Raw genomic sequence first — 24,062 nt, 5'->3', positions numbered from 1 at the left:
AGGAAGTTCGTATGACTTATACAATCTTTTTTTTGAAGAGAACATTCTTTTGAGGAAAACAATTTTTCCATATGTGAAAAGTGACGACTTTTTCCACATATATTAAGGACAATGAACACAAAAAATTTGTTCAGCGAGGTTTATTTCCAAAATTATCTCTTGTCATGGCAGTTATATTACATGCTGTCAAACAAAAACATTTCTACTGGTGAATCAATGCTTCTCCAAACATGGTCGAGCAAAAAGTCATAAAAAATTGTACCTTGGTACATACAGACTATAGTGCACGCTTCCTGGAGACTCATCCCCACACACGCACAAGTGCACCATTTCTGCAGACTTACAATAAATATCTAAAATATCCACAAATTTAAAAGAAAATACAAATTTACAAACCGACCGGACAAAATCTTAAGCTTTGAAATTCGACAGCAGGAATACCACAAACAAGGCTGAATGGTGCCAAGTCATTTTTGTCATGAGAAAGTCTTTCTGAGTATTGACACAAGAAATGAATATGAAACATGCTCATCCTTGAGCACACCACCACAGGCTATCACATGGTATCAAGAATTCAAAATTAAGAACTGCACGGAATATGAGATCAGATACAGGTACAAGGCTTTCACAATCTTAGTGAAAATGCGAATTTGGCAGTTGAGAGAAAAAATAGCATGCATTTTGAATTTGGCTCTGGCAATCTGGCTAATCTGGCCAATCTGGCTTCACCCAAGGGAGACTTGTATAGGCAGGAGCCAGGTTGGTTAAGTAAGAAATATTTCATACATGTATAAGTTCACAATGAGAGTATTTCAAATAATTTTGTCAACAAATTGAATTCCCACACTGGGTCTCCTGGAAAGGCTCACAGTTAACCAGGATTTCTTCAACACAAAGGTGGTTACAAAACTCATCAGCACAATAATCATCAAGAAAACTGCCCACCTGGCTGAACACTAATGTAGTTATAAAAGACAAATGGCCATGACACAAATAGGGTATTTATGCCAAACAAAAGACAATATAAGCTGCCGATTATTATACATGAAGATCAACAGTTCTGCCCTATTGTCAAATTAACTTCAGCGAAGGCTTCTCTGCATTCAAGCATATAAATTGTAGGCGAACCGTGTCCTAATCCAAAATCATTCCCCCTATAAACTGCAAAAGGCAACAACGGGCTGTCTTTGTTCACCAGACTCTTTCAGCTACTCTCCTTCTCATTCTAATACACGTAGAATTTGATATTTCTAATCACAGCTGGTCAAGTCCTGAGAAGAATGATTTTGTTATCATAGGTTTCGTCTCACTCCAAGATGTATCTGGTTTTTGATATGTCCCTGGCTTCAGAGCAGAATTGGCACCATTGGCAGGTTTTTTAGCTTCTGGCTTGTCTGGGCGAAAAGCAGTGTTTTTATTGGAAGTTACTGAAAGGCTAGACTGGGAGCTTAATCTGCTGAGTTCTGGTTTTGTCGAAGTTCCAGGTCTAGGGTAAGAAGTAGCACCAATATTCAAACTGTTGATAGTCTCTGGAGAACTGTCTAACAGGATTGCTTTAACTGACTTGATACTTGAAGAGGAAGATCTTTTAGTCTGTGGATCCTCACTCGTCCGAGGAATATTACCATAAGGTACTGTACTGGTTGATCGAACAGCACTGGTAGCATGACTAGCATAAGAACCTGTTCTGCCTATTTCTGGATTATCACTAGTCCTTGGAGTATTATCCGATAGTAAAGCTGTAGCTTTAACAGCATCCCCCAAACCAACAGCACTTGTTGCTTGACTGGTACACGCAATTGAAGTTGAAGACGAAGTTTCAGCTTTTTTCATCTCTGTACTCTCCAGATCAGTTGCCAATCTTTGGGCCAAAGCAACTGCACTTTTATCAGCTCTGGTGGCACTGGCATTGCCCACAGTAGTCACATGTTTGCCCATCACTGACATCTTGCCTTTGTCTTCCAACTCCTCAATGTCTTTCTTTATATTTCCCAGCAAACCCTTCAGTTTTACCTTTTCTTCCATATTTTTTTCATGCAACAAAGATCCTAAGACTTCACTTCTCACAGTCTTTAACTTCGCTAACTCCTCATTTCTGGCCTCCTGGAAAATCTCATTCTTAGGGTCTACCTGTGAATGCCCTAAGCTAGCAGTCATGAAACTTTTACGAGCAGTCTTCTTTTGCCTTTTCCCAGGTTTAGTTTCCTCAGACGGCACATCTGATTCTTGATTATCCTTGTAGGCATTAGGATTATCCCAGATATGCTTGGCAAGATATTTCCAACGAAGTGTGCTTTGGATTGGCCACCCAAACTCTATCTCATGGAAGGCGTTCCTATACTTCTCATCCGAGTAACCGTAAGTTTCTGTCAGTCTGCCTTCCTCATCTATACAGTCATGTAGTGGAAGCTTATCCCAGCTGGAACTTGCATCATCAATGCTAATGGAGACACTATCAACAGATTCCTGGCTAGCACCACCTTCCATGAAACTCAGCCTTGGATTGATTTCTAGATTGTTATCATTTGGACTCATGATACCAGGAATTTGATCAGATTTAGCTTTCACTGGCGAATTCTTCTTTTCTGGTGTCCCTCTTACAATCAACTTTTCTGAAGTTCCTGATTTGTTAGACTTTTCTAAAGGTCCTGGCTTGTCTAAAATCTCTGGTTTGTTGGACTCTTTTGAAGTCCCTGGTATGTTAGGTTTTTTCAAAGTCACTGGTTGGTTCAGGTTTTCTTTAACCACATTGTCATTGCTAATGCGTTCCTCGAATTGTTTTTGAACATATTCAGCAGCAGTTTCAACCATGGTCACTTTTTGAAGATCATCGCAGAGTCTAGGATCACAATTCTTTCTGATTCTAGGTTTCTTCTCAAGTTGCGATATAAGTTCAGGTTTTCCTTTGACATCTTCTGGTCCTGGATGCACCACTTGAGACTCTGAAGGAGGGATACTAAAGTCCAGCTGTTGATGTGAATGAGGTCCCTCATTATAGAGAGGGGTACCTGGCTGCTGATTGAAATGAGCAACATCTTGATCTGGCCCAGGCTGCATGTCAATTTCATTCCTCTGATAATGAGAAGGGGGCTGCATTGGATCCATAGGTGACCCAGAATGACTTGGCATTGAAACAATTGGTAGTCTGCTATACGGATGCTGGAACCCAGCGCCGGGGACATAGTAGGTCGGTGCAGCAGGATGAAAAGGCAGTGGTACCTTTGGGCCGTATCCAGGCGGTGGCGTACACCATTGCTGATGCAGAGGTTCTCCATGTTGGTATCCAGGAGAGACATATCTTTGGGGTGGAGCTGGATCAACATTGTCAGGATGCCGGTCCCTTGGGTGTGTCCCCGGGGGTCGCCAAGGTTTGTCAGGGCACAAAGCCATTTCTGCCCTCCTGTATGATGTCAAGTCAATATGAATTGGTGAACCGTCACCATCAGATTGTGGAGATTTGCTTCCGATTGTGGTTGGTGTGTCTGATCGTTCCCGGGACCAGGACGTTGGGCTCGTTGAGCGTTCCCTACTACGAGGCCTTCTTGAACTTCGATCTCTGGATCGTGGCCTCCTATGTGGTGAAAATGATCTCCTCCTCTTCCTACGATAGGGGGATGGTGACCTACTATGCACTTTTCTTTGTCTCGGTGATGGTGAACGTCGACCAAATAACCAGTCATGAGAGTTAATTGTCGAGCGGTCCACAGGATGGCGATATGGAAGTCTCTGCGGTGATGGAGACCGGCGATGAGGTGATAATGGTGACCTTCTAAAGGGAGACAATCTCCTCGAAGGAGGCGATCGACTGCGATGTATTTGGCGTAGTGGAGTCAGAGATCTTCTGCCTCGAGTTGTTCGTCTTCGTAAAGATGGTGATCTTGATCTTGATCTTGTCCGCCCATGAGGATGCCTCCCATGACTTGGACTTCTGCTTCTTCTATTAGGCGACCATCTTCTCTTCACAAACCTCCCTGGAGAAAAAGAACTTCTGTATCGGTTCCTTGATCTTCGCTCTCTTGATCTTGATCGTGATCTTGAAAGTGAAGGGCTTTTTTCCAAGCTGGCTGAACTAATATCAGAACATGAGGACAGATATGAAAGGGACTTCTTTCTTCTTTTCTTTCTTTTATACGCCTCTGGTAACCTTTTAGACTTTTCTTTCTTGTGCTTCTTGGATTTGGATTTGGAGCCTCTCATGTCTTTTTTATCTGCACTCGATGACCTTGAACGCTTTCCTTTCTTTGCCTTTGTGGTTACCCGAACTAGAATAGAACTGGTCAAATCAACCCCAACAACGCTAGATAAACTAGAAGTGTTTCCCTTCTTTGCCTTCTTGGATTCCTGATTCGGACCAGAACTGTTAAAATCACTTCTAGCTACACTTGATGACCTAGAAGACTTTCCTTTATTGACTTTGTCAAGTTCCTGGCTCGGGCTAGAACATGTCACTTCTTTATCTGCACTCGATGACTTAGAATTAATCCCTCGTTTTGACTCCTGAACTGGATGAGGCCTAACCAATTCCCATTTTTCAGTCCTAAATGACTCCGAGGTATCTCCTTCTTTGGTTTGCCTTGATGCCTGGCCGGTGTTGGATCTCAATGCTGAACCTTCCAAGCAAACTTTATCTGACCCTTGCTTGGTCTCCTTGACTGATTCAGAATCGGAACCAGTCAAGTCAATCATACCCACAACAGAAGCCAGTTCTTTCTGGGCCACATCAGATTCCTGATTTAGACTAGAACTGCTCGTCACTGATTTGTCAGCACTGGACAACGTAGAGATTCTCCCTTTCTTGACTACCTTTGGCTCCTGCATTTGGCAACAATCGTCTGCATCAGACGACCCAGGCTTCTTTTCTTTCTGGTCAACCTTTTGCTTCAATTCACTCTCAGGGTCAGGACTAGTCACTACGCTATTCTTGGAAGATAAGCCCTTGACTTCAGATGCAGAGGTTAAATTTTTCTGGCCACTACCCATCTTTGTCACAACAGACTTTGGATTGTTATCACCTCTGTTACAGACTGACAGCTCTGCAAAATGGGATACTTTTTCATCTTTTAATGTCTTTTGTTGAACTACATCAGAATCCCCAACTGCAGTGGAATCTCTCCTGGCTTCCTCAATCCTTCTCCCAAGAGATACGTGAGGGATAATTTCAACCCGTCTCCTTCTGTTGACCAATGCATTTATCCTAGCCTCAGATGCAGCTATTTTCTCCCGTAACTGAGCGTCATTCTCGAGCGAAAAAGCTCTCGCATCCAAAGTCTTTTGCTGTAATTTACCTTGACTTTCTTCGAAGTCTGATAAAGCTCCTGCCTCCAGTGTCTTTTTCTTTTTATACCAGTCTAAAGAGATTTTCTTGATGTTTTTCTTTCCACGTGCTTCACTTGTATGACGTGGACTCTGATCTGTTTCTGCGCTTGAACATTGTTCGTTCTGCCCTTTTGATGCATCCGGCTCTTCGCCTTTTCTGGCCTTAACTTCACCAACACTCGACTCCTTCCTCATCCCTTTTGCCCTAGTCTCCTGCTTCCTATCTTCATCCCCTTCCAACACCTTTCCTTTTATTCCAATTGTTCCCCCGTCTCCAGATTTCTTTTCCATGTCTTTCACATCAGTGCCATGGCGGTGCTCGTGCCTATGTTTTACTCCTTTTTTCTCGCTACTCAGCTTCTCCTGAACATCAGAACTTTTTGGCCCACTCTTTTCAGAAGGTTTCTTACGAAAGCTCTGTCCTTGTAAAGAAGTGCTTGCTTTTGGTTTAGATTTGCCTAAGTTTTTCATATAATCCGAGAGATAGGCCTCCGTGATTTGCACACCATCACCCTGAGTCATACCGCTTTTAGGAGGAGTAACAACACCTTTTACCAGATCCTTCTCAGTTACACCGCAGAAAGTACCAATTGGTTTTGTCGCCAGTAACTTTTTAGCAACAGATTCGAAGTCACCTTTACCCTTGCACCTCTCAGGCTCTGCAACAGGTTTTGACTGACCCTCAGGTGATTTAGCCACAACTTTACTTGTAGAAATCTGCTGACCTTCCTTCACAGTTTTTTCCACCTTGCTTGATTGACTAAGACTCCTTGAAGTTGACTTCTTCCTTGGATGTTCATCTTTCAACCCCATATTGAGCCAGTTCTGCATTTCTTCTCGAGAGCTCAATAAAGGTTGGCTCCTAGTCTTAACTGGCAATGTCTTATGCGCCACACCATGCGGCTTCTCCGAAGTAGTTTGCACAGAAGGTTCATTGATAGAGCCAGGTACCTCACCACCAAGACAGGTGGCATTCGTACTACCATGCGGAACTTGATTAAACTTTCTCGAGTCCTTGTTTTCACTATCATGGTCCTTTCCAGTCACTGTATTTGGTTGTTTGCCAGGCAATGTATCACGCCTATCAACTTGTTCTTGAGGCACTTCTCTATCCTGTCCACTTTCAATATGAACTTGAGTCACTGAATCAAGCTTTTTGTTTTGATCAGGTTTTAGGGTCACTGAAGAATGTTCTCTTTTCTCAGAAGTTGTTGTCGCTGAATCAGGCAATTCACTTTCTACAAACTGTTGAGTTGCTGAACCACTTAGTCTGTTTTCAAACAACTTTTGTGTATCTGAATGTGGCTTTTTGCTTTCAACAAATTGTTGAGGCTTTGCATCATCAGACCTACTTGCAACATGCACCTGAATCACTGAATCAGCTTCGTTAATTGTAGCACTGTCTGTAACTTTGGGATGTTGTTTCTTGTTGTCCCATTGTCCTGGACTGGCTGAACCAGGTTGTTTACTTACAGGCTCATGAATTGCTATATCAGGCAATTTGTTTTGACTAAGATCAAGTGATGTCTGCTTGCTTAGAGTTCTGTGCCAAGGTTCAAGTCTTGAGGGATTGGAAACGATCTGTCTATTGTCCTCCTTTTCATTTGACTGAATATTTTCTTTCTGCTCTCGATCTACCATTGAAGTAACAGAGCCAGTTGGAAAATTCCTCTCCCAGCCAACGTTCCCTTTTGTTGGTGATTTTGCCATGCTTTCATTTCTGAGTCTTCCCTCTGGCTGAGGATGCAAGTTGTTCCACATACTAACACGCCCTCTAGGTGATCTTTTATGCGCGCTATAAAATGGGAGATCCACAAGTGGTTGAGGTCTCTCTTCATCTAATGGCAGTGGTTGCGGTTTCTCAACAAAAGGTAGATCAAGTCTTGGTGGTCTTTCTTGAGAACTCTCACTGTATGGCAGACCTTGGTTTGGTCCTGGTCTTTGGTCCTCACAATCAAGGTGACTAGGGGTATCCAAGACTGGTCCATGATAGTCCTCATTTCTGGGGTGTTTCCGAGGTATCTCCTTACGGTCAGAGGGATCCCTAAACGACAGACGTTGTCGGGACCTATCAATGTGTTCAAAAGGATTCCTTGCTATAAGCTCTCGAGGGTGGTACAGTCTATCATCCTGAGAATGGTACTGACCCCAAGGCAGACGTTCATGAGTCAAAAGAGGTTGCTTCCTTTGGTCCTCATGCAAAAAACCGGGTAACCTGCGATCAAATCTACCTTCAGGTAACCAACTCTGGTCACTGGGTGGTGGCAATCTCATTCCTTCAGGTTGACCTCTCGGATGAAATCTGTTCAAACGTTCCTCTCTGGACCGATGCTGATTCCTGTATCCATCTGGTGTAGGAAGAAGGGGTGGTCGATCATGACTCAGGGCAGTGACCAAGCGTAACGCATTTCCTAAGCGCCCGGGGGAGAGATGAGGAACATCTCCGACATCACGACAGTCATCAGCATCACGATGAGATCTTCGGTACTCATGGTGTTGATCATCCATATGCCAGCGCCGTGATCCTCGACAGTTGTCACCACGGAACTCCTGTTCGCTTCTACGATAAGATTCCCTACAGAGATCACTGTCTTCTCTTTGTTCGGATACATTTTGGCCGATATCCATATCATCATTGAAATAGCCAGAAGGTGGCGATCTTGATCTGTTGCGCCTATGTCTGCCCCGAGGATTGCCCCTTCCTCGCCATGGCAGATCTGACCCCCTTCCTCTCCGTGATATCCTGGGCGATCCAAACAGTGACCGTGCATATACTGGTTCCTCCACTTGAAGCTCATCAAGAGTTTTAACTTCAAAATGAAAATCACCATTGCTCTCTCCATCAATATCCATATCAGAGCCACTCTCTTGAGTTTTATGACCAGTACCATCCCACGTGGCATCAGTCTCTGTTTTCCATATGATTTCTTCTAAACAACTCATTGCATTTTCTCTTGGCGGCTTTTGAGATTGTGAACCAGAATCCTTTTCCACCTTGTCAGAGGTCTTCGGTTTTGACTGTGAAGAATCCTTTTCCTTCACATCCCTTTCTGCCTTTGTATCCGTCTGGTGTGTTTCAGATATTGACTGTAAAAAAGTATTTTCCTCCACTAGTTCATCTGACCTAGCATCTGCCTGCTTTGATTTAGCTTTTGGCTGTGAAGAAATATTTCCTTTCACCAGACTTTCTGGTTCAGTACCGGCCAGTTTTGTTTTTCCAATAAGTTTTGACTGCGGAGAAGCTTTTTCTTTTAGAGTTGCAGATTCTGTATCCTCATGTATAGAACTTGACTGTGAAACCTTCTCTTTTACAAGACTTTTTGGCTCAGCATCAGCCTGAATCTTTGCAGACTTATCACCAAGACCAGATTTTTCACTCAGTACGTTTTCCTTGGAACAACTACTCTTATCCTCCGACACCTGAGCAGACGAATCATGCGATACATGAGTGGATACAGCGGTTCCAGCATCAGATCTAGCACCGTTCTCTGCAGTAACATCTTCACGAGGGGATCTTTTCCCCTTTTCAGAACTCTCCTCGTTGACGTGATCTGAGGACTCTCTCTCTGAAGAAGTGGTGTTAGCAGGTTTACTATCATCAGTTGAAACCACAGATAATCTGCGGCTACAGAGCTCCTCAGGGCCCCAATCCCCACTCAGATGACTATCAGTGGACACCCTAGATATTTCTCGTGTGAAGCAAAATTCCTCCTCAGGACCCAAATCTCCCATCAATTCCTCTTCCTCGCCTAGTTCAATACCTTCCGACTTGGTTTCGATACTGGTATTACTACTATTACTACTCTCATCATAGCTGCTGTTCTTGAAATACTCAGCAATGGCAAACACCAACTCACTGTCACATTCTCCATCAGATTCATTATAGTCACTACTCGATGCCTCATCTGAGAGAACACATTCTTGTTCACTCGGAACTGCAAACCCACCAACAGATGCTGAATCATCATTATCTTCAAATGATCTTGGGGGCGTTTTTTCTCCATCAGACTCACTGACATTCCGCTTCACTGCCTCATGTGCCCCATCGCCTTGCCCTCCAATGCTACTTTCAGAACCGACCAATCTTTCTTCATACTCAGGTTGAGCATGTGAAGTTTCCTTAGTTTCATCCTTGGGTTCAAAATCAAGAAACAGTGAATCATTATCACCCTTGACTATTTGTGTCAGCAGTTTATCAGCAACGGTCTCACCAACAGTTTGTGGCTCTACCACATTAGATAATATTCCAAGTGTCTTGTTTTCATCACTCATTTCATCCACCTGCTCAGGCCCTCCAAGTGGCGACACATTATCAGTCTCACCATCCGTCCCCTCCCTAGATGGTACAATGTCAGGAAGCTTTTCATGTTCACTTTCTGGTTGAGTACTATTTGCTGCCACAATTTCAGTTTTCATACTCGAATCTATACCGGTAAGTCTCATTTCACTTGTTTGTTCGGAGATACTTGGCTCTGGTTCAAACATTTGAGGTTCACCTGGTTGAGCATCATCACGGTTAACATCTATGTGAGAGAGTCCTGTGCCAGAGGCAGACTGGGCAGCAGTTCCTTGATCCTGTATGCCCTCATCAGACTTATTCCTAGGTTCACTTTGATCGAAGTCATCTTCAGGACCAGCAGTACAAGGGTTAACATCTATGTGAGAGAGTCCTGTGCCAGAGGCAGACTGGGCAGCAGTTCCTTGATCCTGTATGCCCTTATCAGACTTATTCCTAGGTTCACTTTGATCGAAGTCATCTTCAGGACCAGCAGTACAAGGGTCCGATTCAATCTTTGGTTCAGGCAATGAACATGCTCTATCTAAGATAACCTTATTACTAGTCTCTGAAGAGGTATTTTGTGATGTACTCGATACCGGTAAAACTTCTTGTCTTGATTCACTAGCTGAACTCTCACACTCATCATTAGGCTCGTTCTCATGTTCATGTCCTTTGCTAATAATGTCCTTGTCAACATCACTTTGACCTTGTCGTAGAGTAGAACTCACACTGTTTCCAATGTCTAACTGTACATTGTTGGGTGTACTAATTTCTTCGACTGTACTGTTCATTTCACCTGAAGTATCAAGCTGAGATGCCTTTTCAGTAGAGGCAAGACTGTCGGTAGATGGCAAGCTATCATTGCTGACTGATTTACCTACCATGCCCAAGGTATCCACATCATTTTCACCACAAAGCACACATGCATCAGTTTCCAACACAGGTTCAACACTTTCTTCACACATAGATGCAATTACAAGGTCTGTATCAGTCATCAGTGGATTTGTACAATGTTCAGCTGACTTTATATCATGTGTAGAATCACTCTTATTTATAATAGCTTTAGAACTTTCATCACTCACAAGTGGGTAAGTCTCTTGCATTTCTATCCCACGTTCAGTTAAAACACAAGCAACATTTTCCCCTTGATTTTCTTGTAGCTTTACATCACTATCTACAACGGATTGCGGGGCACATCCATCGGAAACAGTCCGGGCTCTCACTTCACTTGACTCAGGTTTCTCATTCAAACCAGGTAACTCAATTTCATATGCTTCTCGATCAGAAGTTGAATTCAACCCTGTCACCTCTGCTAATTCTAAATCTGATATTACATTGTCTTCGCTGCCACTTGTTTGTGGCTGTTCTGCTGGAAATGTCTCATTTGCTGCCTTAGAACTGGTTTTGTCATATTGAGTATTGTCCTTCTCAGTAACAGTGGCATCAAGGACAGAGTCTTGGGCCATTTGAGACTTCCCATCAATATCACTTTTATCAGCAGTCCTACTTGCCATGAAATCTGTTGTCAGTGTTTTTTTTCTCTGCGAGTCAGTTCGATCATTATTCCAGACTGAAGTGATCATTTTTCGATCTTCATCTGACATGGTCACTCTGGTTGACAACACAGAAGGTGAGCTTCCTAACCTGCATCTCCGTCTCACTACCTTGTGTTTCCTCCATGGCTGGTGGGTAATCTCTGGCAGTGATTCCTCGCTAGACTCATCATACTCCGGGATGTCCTTACAGTCAGCAGACTCACTGTCCTCATCCTCAGAGTCGCTTTCAATTGCCTCAAACATTTTCCCATACTCGGGCAACCTACTGGCTTCTACGGTGGTTTGAACACTATCAGATTCCTGCCCTGAACTAGTAGTAGAGGCAACCTTGTTCTGGTCTTCCTTTGAAACAGACATGGTCATTGCTTGAACTGTTTCTTCCCGCAGATCATGCTTACCAACACTTTTTAGAAGTGCTGATTTGTTCATCACGCTACCAGCATTGTCTGATATCTCCTTTCGAATTGTAATGTCATGTTGCAGAGTGTCAGTACCAGAGTCATCAGAGTAGTCATGATCAACTACTAGACTGAACAGTCTTCTTAAACTTATCCCTTCCTGCCCAGGCAAAACCCCACCACTCACATCTACATTGGGAGATTTTTGTGTATGTGACTCAGAACGTAACGTTGATTCATCTGGAGTAGATGGTGGTGTTATATCAACCACATTTGCTAAATAATCCTGGACGTGATTTATGCGAGATAGCATTGCTTCCATACGCGCTGCATTGTCAGAAAACCTGTGTTGCTCAACACCTGCGCTGTTAGTGTCGCCCTCAACCCAATGACTCAGCGACTGAACATTTGATATGACAAGATGAGGTTGTTGTTCTTCCATGATGTCAGGACTCGTGGGTCTCATTGCAAATTCATACCAATTCCTGATATCATCCTCATCCATGACAACGTATTCAGGAGGATTATCTGTATCATCTTCAGTCTCACTAGAGGAAGAAATCTCTTCAAGAGGTGACAAAGTATAATACTCAACAGCTTCTTGGATCAGTTCCCTCTCATATACAGGATCATAATCAGAATCCTGTCCTCGACGCCTGGGCAAAGATGGAACAGAAATGACCTGAACATCCGAACTAATGTAACTAGATACACTAATATAACCAGACTGACGTGACTGGGGCCGAACTTCTCGTCTTCCATCACTGTTACCAGATTCTCGCGACTCTGGTCGCATTGGTCTCGCATCAGCGGGCCTACTTTCACCACTTGACCTCCTACCAACGACCCTACTGCTTACCCTTTGGTCACTCATGCTTCTCTCAGACCTCTGAACACACTCAGTTTGAACATCCTGAACAGCAGGTTGCAAAAGTTCTGGAGATGGCGGCCGCACGACGTGTTGTGACGAAGAAGAACGAATTGAAGCTGCATGGTCTTGGCTTTTTCTTCTCGTTAGTGTTTCAACCATTTGATTTGTTTCCATGCCATTCTGAGCAGACGTACTTTCTGTATGGTTGTCACCTGCTAAAATCATTTCAAGCATCTTCATTGCCTCCTCATCCTGCCGTTCCGCAATCTCATTTTGCAAAGTCAACATAAGCGCTTCCATTTCCTGAACAGCACTGTTATAAAGAGTTATTTTATTGTGCGAAATTATCCCGGAGCCCTCCTGTTCATCCTGGAGATGAATATGCAAACTGTGCATTTTATCCTTCAAAATTTGTTTGGAATTCTTTAGCGTTTCAAGAGTCAGGCCCTTCAGATTTTGTATATCCTCTCTAATTCCCGAGAGGAAGCTTGTAAATATTGAAGACTGCTGCTCACAAGCTTGATTGTCTGTAAGAGAATCGCAGGCTGCATGTGGTGTGCTTGACCGTGAGCCGTTACTAACCGCCGACTGACCCTTACGAACTTCAGATGGCTGCCGCTGTGAACAATGTTGCCGACCATGACTACTAGCTTGACTTAATCTCAAACATAAACCTACATCTTGGCCTTGGTTTTGTGAATGATAACTCGACGCAGTGCTTGGAGGTCTTTGCATTGGTGCTGTACCAGAATGTGAATGATAACTTGATGATGCACTTGGTGGTCTTGGCATAGGTGCTGCACTAGTATATGGTACTGATCCAGTACCTTGGCCGAGCATAGGTGCACTACCAGGACTGAGCATAGGTGCACTACCAGGACTGAGCACTGGTGCAATACCAGGACTAGGCATAGCCCGGTGAAGGCCTATTTGAGTCTGATCAGAAAGAACACTCGCAAGAACTGGATCATTTACCCGTTGCAGCAATTCATGTTCATATCGGCGGTGTAAGTGCGACAAGATATTTGAGTCACTTGAAAGCTGGGCAAGTTCTCCAGTGGTAGGATTCGGAAGCTGATACCCATCTGATAAACGACGTGTGTTCAATTGTTCTGTTTCGTTTCCGACTGGACGATTCTCATGATGCAATATATTCAATTGTGAAGTGACCAAATGCGAACTCGCTGAACAGTTTACTGTTACACCAGATGTGCTAGGTTTATTACCTAACTGTCTCAAAAATTGTGCTTGATTTATATTAACTGCGTTCCTCAGATGATCTGCTGGTGGTAGACAGCTCCTCTCATTCCTTTGTGAAGACAAATAACCCTGCCATTCTGGCAGAGAAACAGATGCCTGATGAAATTGTTGGTTTGATGCTCGACTGTAATTCGTAGTTGTACAGACTTGGTGCATGCCCTGTCCATAATTCACCTGGTTAATGACACTACCAGAGTTCAATTGTAACGGCGACTCTCTCCGCCAGTTCTGATTGTGCATTTGTTCACCACTGGTTACCTGTCCTGACTGGTTTCGGCTGGCCACAGAATGTCTATTCAAATATCGCTGCCGGAGCTGCCATCGTATTTGGGAGTTGGTGTTTGCCAGGTTCGCCTGGGGAAACTGTTGATTAACATTCTGTACGGCCTGGGCTCCCTCAGGCCATTGAACCTGCTGGTTTGTTGGCCATGATGGATTCCCATCATTGCTCCTTCTTTGTAATTGTCCGAGTTGTAGGTTCTGTACATAGTTGGGCTGACTGCCTTGGCCCATCTGCCATTGTCTGTTGTCCATTATGTTGACTTTGGTTCAAAAAATCAACGGGAAGAAACTGAAAAGACAATTCAAATGATGAAAGCAAAATGCAAAATGACATACTCATAATCTCAGGTTTTTGCCAATATAACCGCCAGTGAGGGAGCATCTCAGTCTGTAGGAAAGGGATAAGGTAGTGGCCATGAAAGTACTGTCACCATGGTGACAAGACATTCTGCTGAGTCATTCCCATCACATGTGATGGAACTACATGTATTGCTGTTAGCGCCGTTTCATCGGGTTATTGTTTAATGTTACATTGTGTGTAGCATCTTTAATTGTTATCGCTGCTGCGGATTTCGGACCAGAAAAAACGTGTTAAAGTGAAAGCCGAAATTCGTGTTACAGCGAAAGAAATGTCAAGAAATCTGCTAGTCAACACAAGAAGGCGTTTTATTAAATAGTTATATGGGAAGATCTTAGTTTTCGTTATCGGCTGGTCCCAGTATACCTGAGAAGTATACATGGTAACACGAATAAAAGGTGTTTTTGTGAATGGAAAACTTCTCGAACTTTAAGATCATGACGTCTCAGTTCCGTTTCGTACAGTCAAGACACTCTTCAGCCTCGTAAGTGATACTGTGCAGCATCTGCTACGCATGGTGTCCCAGTTCTGTTTCGTACCATCAAGAATCTGTTTCGTACCATCAAGAATCTCCAGTGTCGCAGAAGAAAAAACTTTCTGTCATGACGTCCCACTCACGTTGCAGACGGCCACTCAGATCTACAGTGGCCATGGAGAGCTATCTAAAGGAGAAAGCAGCACAACTTCGAAGATCATTGGGTCAACTTAAAGGCAGGGTGACACGAAAGGCCAGGGTATTGGAAGAAGGTGTACCTGTTATGACAGCGGCGCAGATAGAGGTCGCTCAAGATGAGTTGACGGATGCCATGGTGAGATATGGGGATCAACATGAAAACTTTTGTAAAATTGCATCCGACGAGGAAAGGGGGGAAGCATCGGCTGTGTATTTCGAAGTGGGACAGCAAGTGAAGTTTAACTTGGATGTCGGAGAAAGACAGAAGGCTTACTTGTTACGTCAACGAAATGCACAGAGGACCGGGGAAGTGGTCAGGCCTAAGCAGAAGGAACAAAGCTATGTTCCAATTCCTAACCAAGTCGGAGGGAGTTTGAAGATGAAAGTAGCAACCCATAAGTCACTGCCTAAGGTATCCCAGGGAAAAGTAACTGCCAGGGAGGAGATTGAAAATGCAAAAAGACAACTACAGATGCTGGAGGAAAGGACTGCTCGATTGAAGATTGAGGAGTTAGAACGTGAGATTGTGCATAAGGAGCATGAAATGAAAGCACTTGAAGTCAAACGAAAGACTGTAAAATGTAAACCTGTAGAATTGTGTCCTGAGGCTAATGCCTTTGTGCCTCAATGCAGTCCTGCACTTAGAGATACTAGTGGGTACAGAGCTAATGGAGCAGTGAAAATAGAAAAGGGTGGGGACTGGAGTAACCAGAGCCCGATGGTAGCAGCTCAAGGCAACATGTACCAGAGCCCGATGGTAGCCGCCCAAGGCAGCAGGTACCAGAGCCCGATGGTAGCAGCTCAAGGCAACATGTACCAGAGCCCGATGGCAGCCGCCCAAGGTAGCAAGTACCAGAGTCCAATGGCAGATGCCCATAGCGACAGTTATCAAAGCCCAATGGTGAATCCCTACAACGATGTGTACCCGAGTCAAAGGGTAGATGCCTACGACAATATGTACCGGAGCCCAATGGTAGCCCCACAGAGCGACACGATCTGGAACCCAATGGTAGCCGCCCAAAATGACAGGCATCAAGAACCGATGGTAGCTACGCAGGATGGTAGCCAATTCTTAGCCATTGCCAAGACGCTTGAAAAGATTACTTCACACGCTGAGTTACCTCCACCAGAGCCAATAAAGTTTGATGGAACTGCCTCGGAGTACGTGAAGTTTAAGAGATCGTTCGATTTGAGGGTCGGTGGTAAAAATTTCTCTGAGGGATTTAAGTTGGCACAGCTTTTGCAGCTCACTCAAGGGAATGCACATAAGGCCATCAGTTTGTGTGACGGAGCTATAGATGGGTACCAAAAGGCCTTGGGCATACTCAATGATAGGTTCGGGAGACCATACCAGATTGTAAAGTCATGCATTGAGAAAGTCACCAATGGGGAGAGAATAAATCGAAACTCCAAGGAAATGCTCGCATTCTCAGATCAACTCACTAGTGCATATGACACGCTCTGTGATCAAGATTTACTCAAGGAAGCCGATACGCAGATGACCTTGAAAGCGATCTTCGACAGATTCCCAGTAGCCCTCCAAGAAAGGTGGGTTAGGAAGGTGATAAGTTTAGAAGACGAAGGGAAATTTCCACGACTGGCGGATATGGTGCAGTTTGTTAAGGTGCAGGCAAGGACGTCAACACATGTTGTGTTTGAAGTGACACCGCCAGCGAGAACCACAACCAACATCGTAAAGCAACATCACGATAAAGTAAAGCGGGATCAGGCAGCTACGCAGAAGCCGAAGGTTACTACACTGTCTACCCAGCTTGAGAAACCAAGGAACTCTGCCAACTATACAGGAGCTAGAAAATCGGGGAATAAGGCAGGGGTTAATGCCGCCACAGAGGACATGCCCTACAAACGCATCTGTCGGTTTTGTAAGGCTGAGGATCATGGAATTTGGGCGTGCAGCAACTTTGAAAAGGAAGACTTGGACGCTCGAAGAAGATTTGTCCGTAACAATAGGCTTTGTTATTGTTGCCTAGGAAGGCACATGGTCAGATCCTGTACCCGGAAGAAGAAATGCCCGAAGTGTGACCAGGACCATCATGTCCTCTTACACTTGGAGAAGACATCTAAGCCGCCGAAGAAAGAGGACATTGGGTCCTTGCAGAGTGTTAAGCCGAAGAGTATGGTTCTCTTGAAGGTGATTCCTGTCAGAATAGCAGCCCAAAATGGAGAGTCAACCACGACATTGGCCCTCTTGGACTCTGGATCAAGTGCAACGCTTATGACACGTAAGCTTGCTGCCAAGATTGGGATTGAAGGAGAGCCAGAGACGATTAGCATAAACACGGTGCTGGCGAGTGGTAAGGAGCAGGAAGTCTCAATTTGTGAGTGTACACTGCAGCCTATTGGGACTGATGAGCCATCTATCCCTGTGAATCGCGCCAACATCGTCGAGGAGTTGCACATCGATAGGAAATATCACCCCAACACATTGGACTTATCAGATTGGGAGCATCTCAAAGAGCTAGATCTGTCGACGCAAGTAGATGAGGAGTCGGTGTCAATCCTGATCGGCGAGGATGTCCCAAGGGCACACATGGTACTTGAAAGCTGTTATGGAACAGAGCCTCACGTGCAACCTTACGCTGTCAGGACTCCGTTGGCTTGGTGCGTGGCGGGACCAATTCATGAGGAATCAGCAAAAGGGGTGGAGATCAATCTTTTGGCGGTAGCAGAGAAGGCAGAGGATACTGAGGTCATCAATCAATGCTGCAGGACGGATGAAGTCGACGACGAGGTTGTGGCGGGCAAAAGCGAGGTGGAGATGAACCAATTGGAACAGCATAACCAGAAGTTGGAGGAAGCTGTTAGTTCACTGTGGCAAACCGAGAAGCATGGATTCATAAATGAAGATGTGAAGATGATGTCGTTCGAGGATCGAAAGGCTCTACACCTGCTTGACACGAGGACCAAGTTGGTAAATGGACACTATGAGATTGGCCTACTTTGGAGGAGTGAGCCACCTGCTCTGGTTGACAATAGAATGGTCGCTGCAAAAAGACTCGAGTATCTTAGAAAACGCTTTGTGAAGGAGCCAGCCTTTGCTGAGATGTATTGCAAAGCTATGGGTGTCTACTTTGATAACGATTACGCACGAGTAATGACAGACGAAGAGGCAGCTTCTGTATCGGCGAAGACATGGTATCTACCTCATCATGGTGTGGCGAATGAAAATAAACCAGGGAAGCTGCGTGTAGTATTTGACGCTGCGGCTTCGTTCAAAGGAACTTCGTTAAATCAAGAGCTACTTCAAGGCCCGGATCAAAGTAACAGCTTGATTGGAGTTTTACTGAGGTTCCGCGAGCACCAGATCGCTGTAACAGCTGACGTGGAGGCCATGTTTTTAAGATTTAAAGTGCCCCCCGTAGATTGCCAAGCATTGAGATTCCTCTGGTGGCGGAATGGACTCGATGAACACCCTGTAACCTGCCAGATGACTAGCCACATATTTGGGGCAACAGACAGCCCGAGCGCCTGTACATACGGAATGAGGAAATGTGCCGAGGACTTTGGAAGCCAATTTGATCAACGAGTGGTGGACGCAGTAACCCGCAGTTTTTATGTAGATGATTTCCTGCAGTCAGTTGCCGAAGTCAGTGTTTGCATCATGCTATCAATACAGATGATCTGTCTGTTATCGAAGGGAAGCCTAAAGCTGACCAAGTTCATGTCAAACTCACCCGAAGTAATGGCGGCATTACCAGGCGAGGTCAAGGCATCAGGATTCGTCAATCTGAGTCTGGAGTCTACTGCAACAGAGAGAGCATTGGGAGTCAGGTGGAATGTCGGGAAGGACTCGCTTGGTCTGCAGGTCTCCGGGATCAGTAAGTGTGGTGCAAAGAGCAACACGAGGAGGGAATGTCTAGCGGCCGTAAGCTCTATTTATGATCCTCTAGGCTTTGTTGGACCTGTTACCCTAGTTGCTAAACGTATACTGCAAATGAGTTGTAAGCAACGGTTGGCCTGGGACGATGAGCTGCCTGAAGAACTGATGAAGGCTTGGGAAGGATGGAAAGCGACCCTGCCAGCATTGACTCAGATTTCGTTGCCGAGATGGTACTTTACTTCCGAGATGGAGGGACGCTATGAATTGCATCACTTTGCCGACGCGTCGGAAGGCGGGTATGGAACGGTATCTTACCTACGCAAGGTGTACGATACGGAAGAGGGCGACGAAGTTGAGTGTGCCTTTGTAATGGCAAAGACCAGGACAGCTCCACTCCAGTTTGTATCGATACCGCGATTGGAACTGCAGGCAGCAGTGGTTGCAGTAAGAATGGACGGATTGCTTCGGAGGGAACTTGATTTGCCGGTTGATGAAAGCTTCTACTGGACTGATTCCAAGATCACTCTGTCGTACGTCTGCAGCGAGAACAGGAGATTCAAGACTTATGTAGCTAATCGGGTTGCAGAGATCCGAGACTCCTCTACCCCCTCTCAGTGGCGACATATCCCTGGGAAAGAAAATCCTGCAGATGAGGCTTCGAGAGGACAAACTGTCGCAGCCTTTTTGAAGAACGAGAGATGGTTTGCCGGTCCGGAATTCCTGTCAAAGCCAGGGGCTAGCTGGTCAACATTGGCGACTGAAGAGGTCATGGACGTTGACAAGAATGACCCAGAAGTGAAGACGGAGAAGATTATAGCCACACTGACTGAACCTGCAACCAATGGCTTGTCTCAGTTAATCTCAAGAAGTTCATCTTGGACAGCACTTCGACGGCGAGTAGCAGTGTTACTGAAGTTTGTCAGTTACCTTCAGTCAAAGAAGAAAGACAGCGGAGTCCAGTTCGAGAAGAAGATCACACCGTCTGATCTTGACGAAGCTAGTAAGGCCATTATGAGGTGCATCCAGAGAGAGGTTTATGCTAGGGACATAGATGCTATAAGGAAGAAGGACGGAGTTAGCAGTTCGAGTTCGCTTGCATCACTGAACCCGTTGTTAGTTGATGGCGTACTACGAGTTGGAGGGAGAATTTCCAGAGCACCGATTTCCTTTGATAGCAAACATCCAATGATAGTACCAAAGGGACACCATGCTGGGACGTTGCTCATTGCTCATTTTCATGAGGCAACAGCACATGCGGGCCAAGAGCATGTCTTGTCTAGGATTAGGCAAACCTTCTGGCTTGTAAATGCGAGGAGAGAAGTACGCAAGATCTTGAAGAGATGCATTGGATGCAGAAAACGCAATGCCATACGGATGAACCAACTCATGGCTGACCTACCTGCTGTCAGACTTGTCACATATGAGCCTCCGTTCACCAATACCGGAGTTGATTATTTTGGGCCGATGCTCATCAAGGCCGGACGATCGTCTGTGAAACGCTGGGGAGTACTTTTCACCTGTCTAAACGTGAGGGCGGTACACTTGGAAATTTCCAATTCCATGGATCTCAGCTCGTTTCTAAATGCCTTCAGAAGGTTCAGCGGTCGACGTGGGGATCCGAAGCAAGTATGGTCCGATAATGGGACGAACTTCGTCGGCGGTGAACGTGAGTTGCGGGAAGCGATTATGGGTTGGAATCAGGAGCAAATACAGAAGGAGCTTTGTCAGCGTGGTACAGAGTGGCATTTCCAGCCCCCCTTGGCTCCCCATATGTCAGGGGTCTGGGAAAGTCTCGTTAAGTCAGTTAAGCGAGGGTTGAAAGCAGTCCTAGGCGATAGAATGGTCAGCGATGAAGTTCTGGTAACCACTCACGTTGAGGTTGAGAAGATCGTGAATAGTCGGCCAATATGCAGAGCTAGCGATGATCCTGACGACGAAGAAGTGTTGACTCCCAATCACTTCTTGCTACAGCGAGGTTCCCTGACTTTGCCTCCTGGGGTGTTCTTCGACACAGATCTGTATCATCGAAAGCAATGGCGGAAGGTGCAGATGTTGGCCAACCAGTTCTGGCAGCGATGGATCAGAGAATACCTTCCTACGCTGCAGAAGCGCACCAAATGGGTTAGACGACGACGAAATGCGGAAGTGGGTGACTTGGTCCTAGTCACGGATGATATGTTAGTCCGAGGTCATTGGCCCATGGGAGTGATCATCAAGACTTTTGCCGGAGAGGATGGAGCAGTTCGAGTAGTTGAAGTCAAGACCAGCAGCAGTACTGTCTTGAGGCGCCCGATACACAAACTGTGTATGCTGGAAGAGAGCTGTTCTGGAACTGGCGATGTCGACAATGAACGAGATACAAAGGACGAAGAATTACGTTAGTTGCGCGGGGGAGTATTGGGTGTTATCGCATTTCAATGATGAGCATAATAGCACGGATGTATAGCACCTTTTCTGTGTTCCGCGCGCACATGTGATAACCTTAACGCGATTGTATATGTCGGCATTTTGGGTGCAAGTTGTGTTCATTTTTGGTGTGGTAGTTTTTGGGTTGTTTGGTAGATGCGCTATTGGCATTATCTTAAAAATTCTTTACCTTGCACAACTGTTCTTGGTCTGCCGATATACTGCAATCCTGTCTGGTTATTCTACTGGTTAGTTAATCATTCTAAGGAATATTCTGATTCTTGTTCGATTGGATACTGCTATTGTGAGTGCAGTTTAATAGCTTAGTGGTGCGGCACTAAGTACCTTTGCATCCGTTTCAAGAATGGTTTCATTACTGTTTGTTTATCGCATCAGGCTACACCCATCATAGTTTTTGTTGTTGTTGAGCATGATCATATTCATGCCCTCTTCCGTGTTTTTTTTTTTTTGGTTATTCGGGTGCGTGCGATTCATTCAGTTCTGAGACTAGGGTTGGAGGTGCATTGGAAGTGACGCCGTATACTAGTGCGTTTGGATCTAAAGTGTCAATCGTTGTACACTTTCTGTTCTCTTTTTCTCATTGTCAAGGGCTAGACAATGAATATTGGACTACTCTGCTGGTAATTTGGCAGACCTACCGAGATTTGGACACTACTGCTTTAGTCTGACTTTGGTTATGATAAGTTGTCGGAAGATTCCGCTCGTGAAGTTTAAGTTCTGAGTTATTAACATGACTTTGGTGTTTTTGCGTAAATTGGTACTCTTAGTAACGGCTTGTGCCTGGTATGGTTCGACCTACTGGAAATACTTCGGTCTCCCATGGGGGGAGTATGTTAGCGCCGTTTCATCGGGTTATTGTTTAATGTTACATTGTGTGTAGCATCTTTAATTGTTATCGCTGCTGCGGATTTCGGACCAGAAAAAACGTGTTAAAGTGAAAGCCGAAATTCGTGTTACAGCGAAAGAAATGTCAAGAAATCTGCTAGTCAACACAAGAAGGCGTTTTATTAAATAGTTATATGGGAAGATCTTAGTTTTCGTTATCGGCTGGTCCCAGTATACCTGAGAAGTATACAATTGCCAACACAGTTTTTCATTTTTGAGAGAGGAGGTAGTCTGACCACAAGTGAAATGATATTCAGGCTCCAGAGATGTTTTGAAACACTCTACATGCTTACCTGCCAGATATTTGGTGTTTGTCCTATGCACAAACACTAGTAGTAACAGAGCAAATGGTGACCTCCATCATGGATAATGCACTGGCTTTGCAACACTTCAGCTATCTGAAAGTTGACAATGAAACTAATTAGTTAGTACATTACTGTTACAACAAGAATGTGTGTGCTTTTTTAGTTGCTCGTCTAAAGTTTTGGGGCACTGACCAGGGAGCTATCTCTCCCCTGTGCACAAGTTGGTAGAGACGGCCTGTATTCCCTTGCACACAGTAACACACTTCTCACCACTACACATGCAGTATGAGTAGGCCTAGGCCAACATGGCCCATGTTAAATGTTTATGTAATATCAAGATGATTCAAGATGTATGGGGACATTGCCCTGATTGGGCCTGGGGTGGGTATGGAACTCCCCTTCATTTCGAAGCGTACTTTTACACAGTGCTGATTTAGATTCCTAAATTAGTAGTTGAATAACTGCATATTTCAAGTGTTTTGTATTTACCACCAGTCATCGAATTGTTAAAAATGTTGTCAGAAAGTGGTCTTTTTGACCATTTCATCAAGACGATTATTGCAAGAAAACTTCCGGTTGTGGTTGTCGTTTTCCTTAACGTATTGATCCGTCTTGCCGTGGGGCATCGACCGTGAAGACAGTCAGGCGCAAACAAACGTACGCGTCATACTGTTCGACCAACTCGCATGCTCCATACAAACACTACCATTGTAACCCAGGTGTCTCGTGGCTGTGTCTGGTGGTTGTGACAACGTTGATAACAAGCCTTTGACGGAGTGCAGCCTCGACACACAAACAGCGGAGATGGGCATCAGATACTTTGAGAAGGACTTTTATGTCTTTTTGGTGGCATGTTCTGCATGAGAGAAAGGAGTTTGGGAGGCTTAACCAGTCTTCTTAGATGACTGTGATACCAAGTAGTACTCAAGTTGTACTTAAAGAGTTGTCAGGTGGATATGGGTACTACCAGTCTTGTGAGATCAGATAACCAGCTGGCAGAGGTTGGTTGTTCCATTGTCCGTCCTTGTGAGATGATTACCATGGAACAACCTAATCAGTTGTCGACGTTGTATCGACCATGTAGAACGCAAGTGTAATGTTGTCTTGTACCGCTAAAGGACCCTTTGAAGGTTGTGTCAATCTCCCAACCAGACTTGATAGACGGGAGATGCTGGCACAACCAGACTTGACGAGATTGCAGATGCTGGCACAATCCGACCTTGATCATGAAAATCGGAGAGATTTGTACATGTATGTCGAATTGACAAACTTATATCCGTTAGTCACACACTCTCCGAAGACAGTCCCAAACCTGGAGGAGACACTACAAATTGTATTATGCTTCATCATTACATGACCGGAGAATTTGAAACGTTTGTTCCAGGCCCCTGAACAAGGGAGTCAACTGCGCTTGCGTGGGGGAGGGAGGGGCACTTGGTCTTGCTGTGACCACATGTGTACTCTCCAATTTCATCTACCAAGGTAACAAGCCAAGGTGCTTCACTCTTTCGGCATTGGAAATGATACAACTTGGTGCAAGAGCTAGAGAATAAACAGTGTCTGAATCATCTCAAACAACACAGCTCTAGGGAGGTAGCTTGAAGCGTCTGT

General features: G+C 44.9%; 2 protein-coding genes across 2 annotated transcripts; one reads left to right on the top strand and one right to left on the bottom strand.

Moving 5' to 3' along the window:
* Nucleotides 1-125: 125 nt before the first annotated feature.
* LOC135501306 (uncharacterized) lies at nucleotides 126-23,038 on the bottom strand. Its single transcript, XM_064793355.1, has 3 exons — nucleotides 22,941-23,038; nucleotides 22,440-22,544; nucleotides 126-14,251 (listed from the first exon to the last, which is right to left on the bottom strand). Exon 3 carries the CDS (start codon nucleotides 14,212-14,214, stop codon nucleotides 1,255-1,257), a length of 12,960 nt encoding a protein of 4,319 aa, XP_064649425.1. The 5' UTR covers nucleotides 14,215-14,251; nucleotides 22,440-22,544; nucleotides 22,941-23,038; the 3' UTR covers nucleotides 126-1,254.
* On the top strand, nucleotides 14,971-21,216 carry LOC135483946 (uncharacterized). The gene has a single exon (XM_064765020.1). The coding sequence runs from the start codon at nucleotides 14,971-14,973 to the stop codon at nucleotides 21,214-21,216; it is 6,246 nt and encodes a 2,081-aa protein (XP_064621090.1).
* Nucleotides 23,039-24,062: the final 1,024 nt, after the last annotated feature.

Source organism: Lineus longissimus, chromosome 2 (genome assembly GCF_910592395.1).
Source record: "Lineus longissimus chromosome 2, tnLinLong1.2, whole genome shotgun sequence".
NCBI lineage: Eukaryota > Metazoa > Nemertea > Pilidiophora > Heteronemertea > Lineidae > Lineus > Lineus longissimus.
This window is presented reverse-complemented; position numbering and strand designations above follow the sequence as displayed.

What these genes read in the sequence shown, in the direction of transcription:
- LOC135501306 (XM_064793355.1), bottom strand. Translation starts at nt 14,214, where the DNA reads ATGGACAACAGACAATGGCAGATGGGCCAAGGCAGTCAGCCCAACTAT.
- LOC135483946 (XM_064765020.1), top strand. Translation starts at nt 14,971, where the DNA reads ATGGAGAGCTATCTAAAGGAGAAAGCAGCACAACTTCGAAGATCATTG.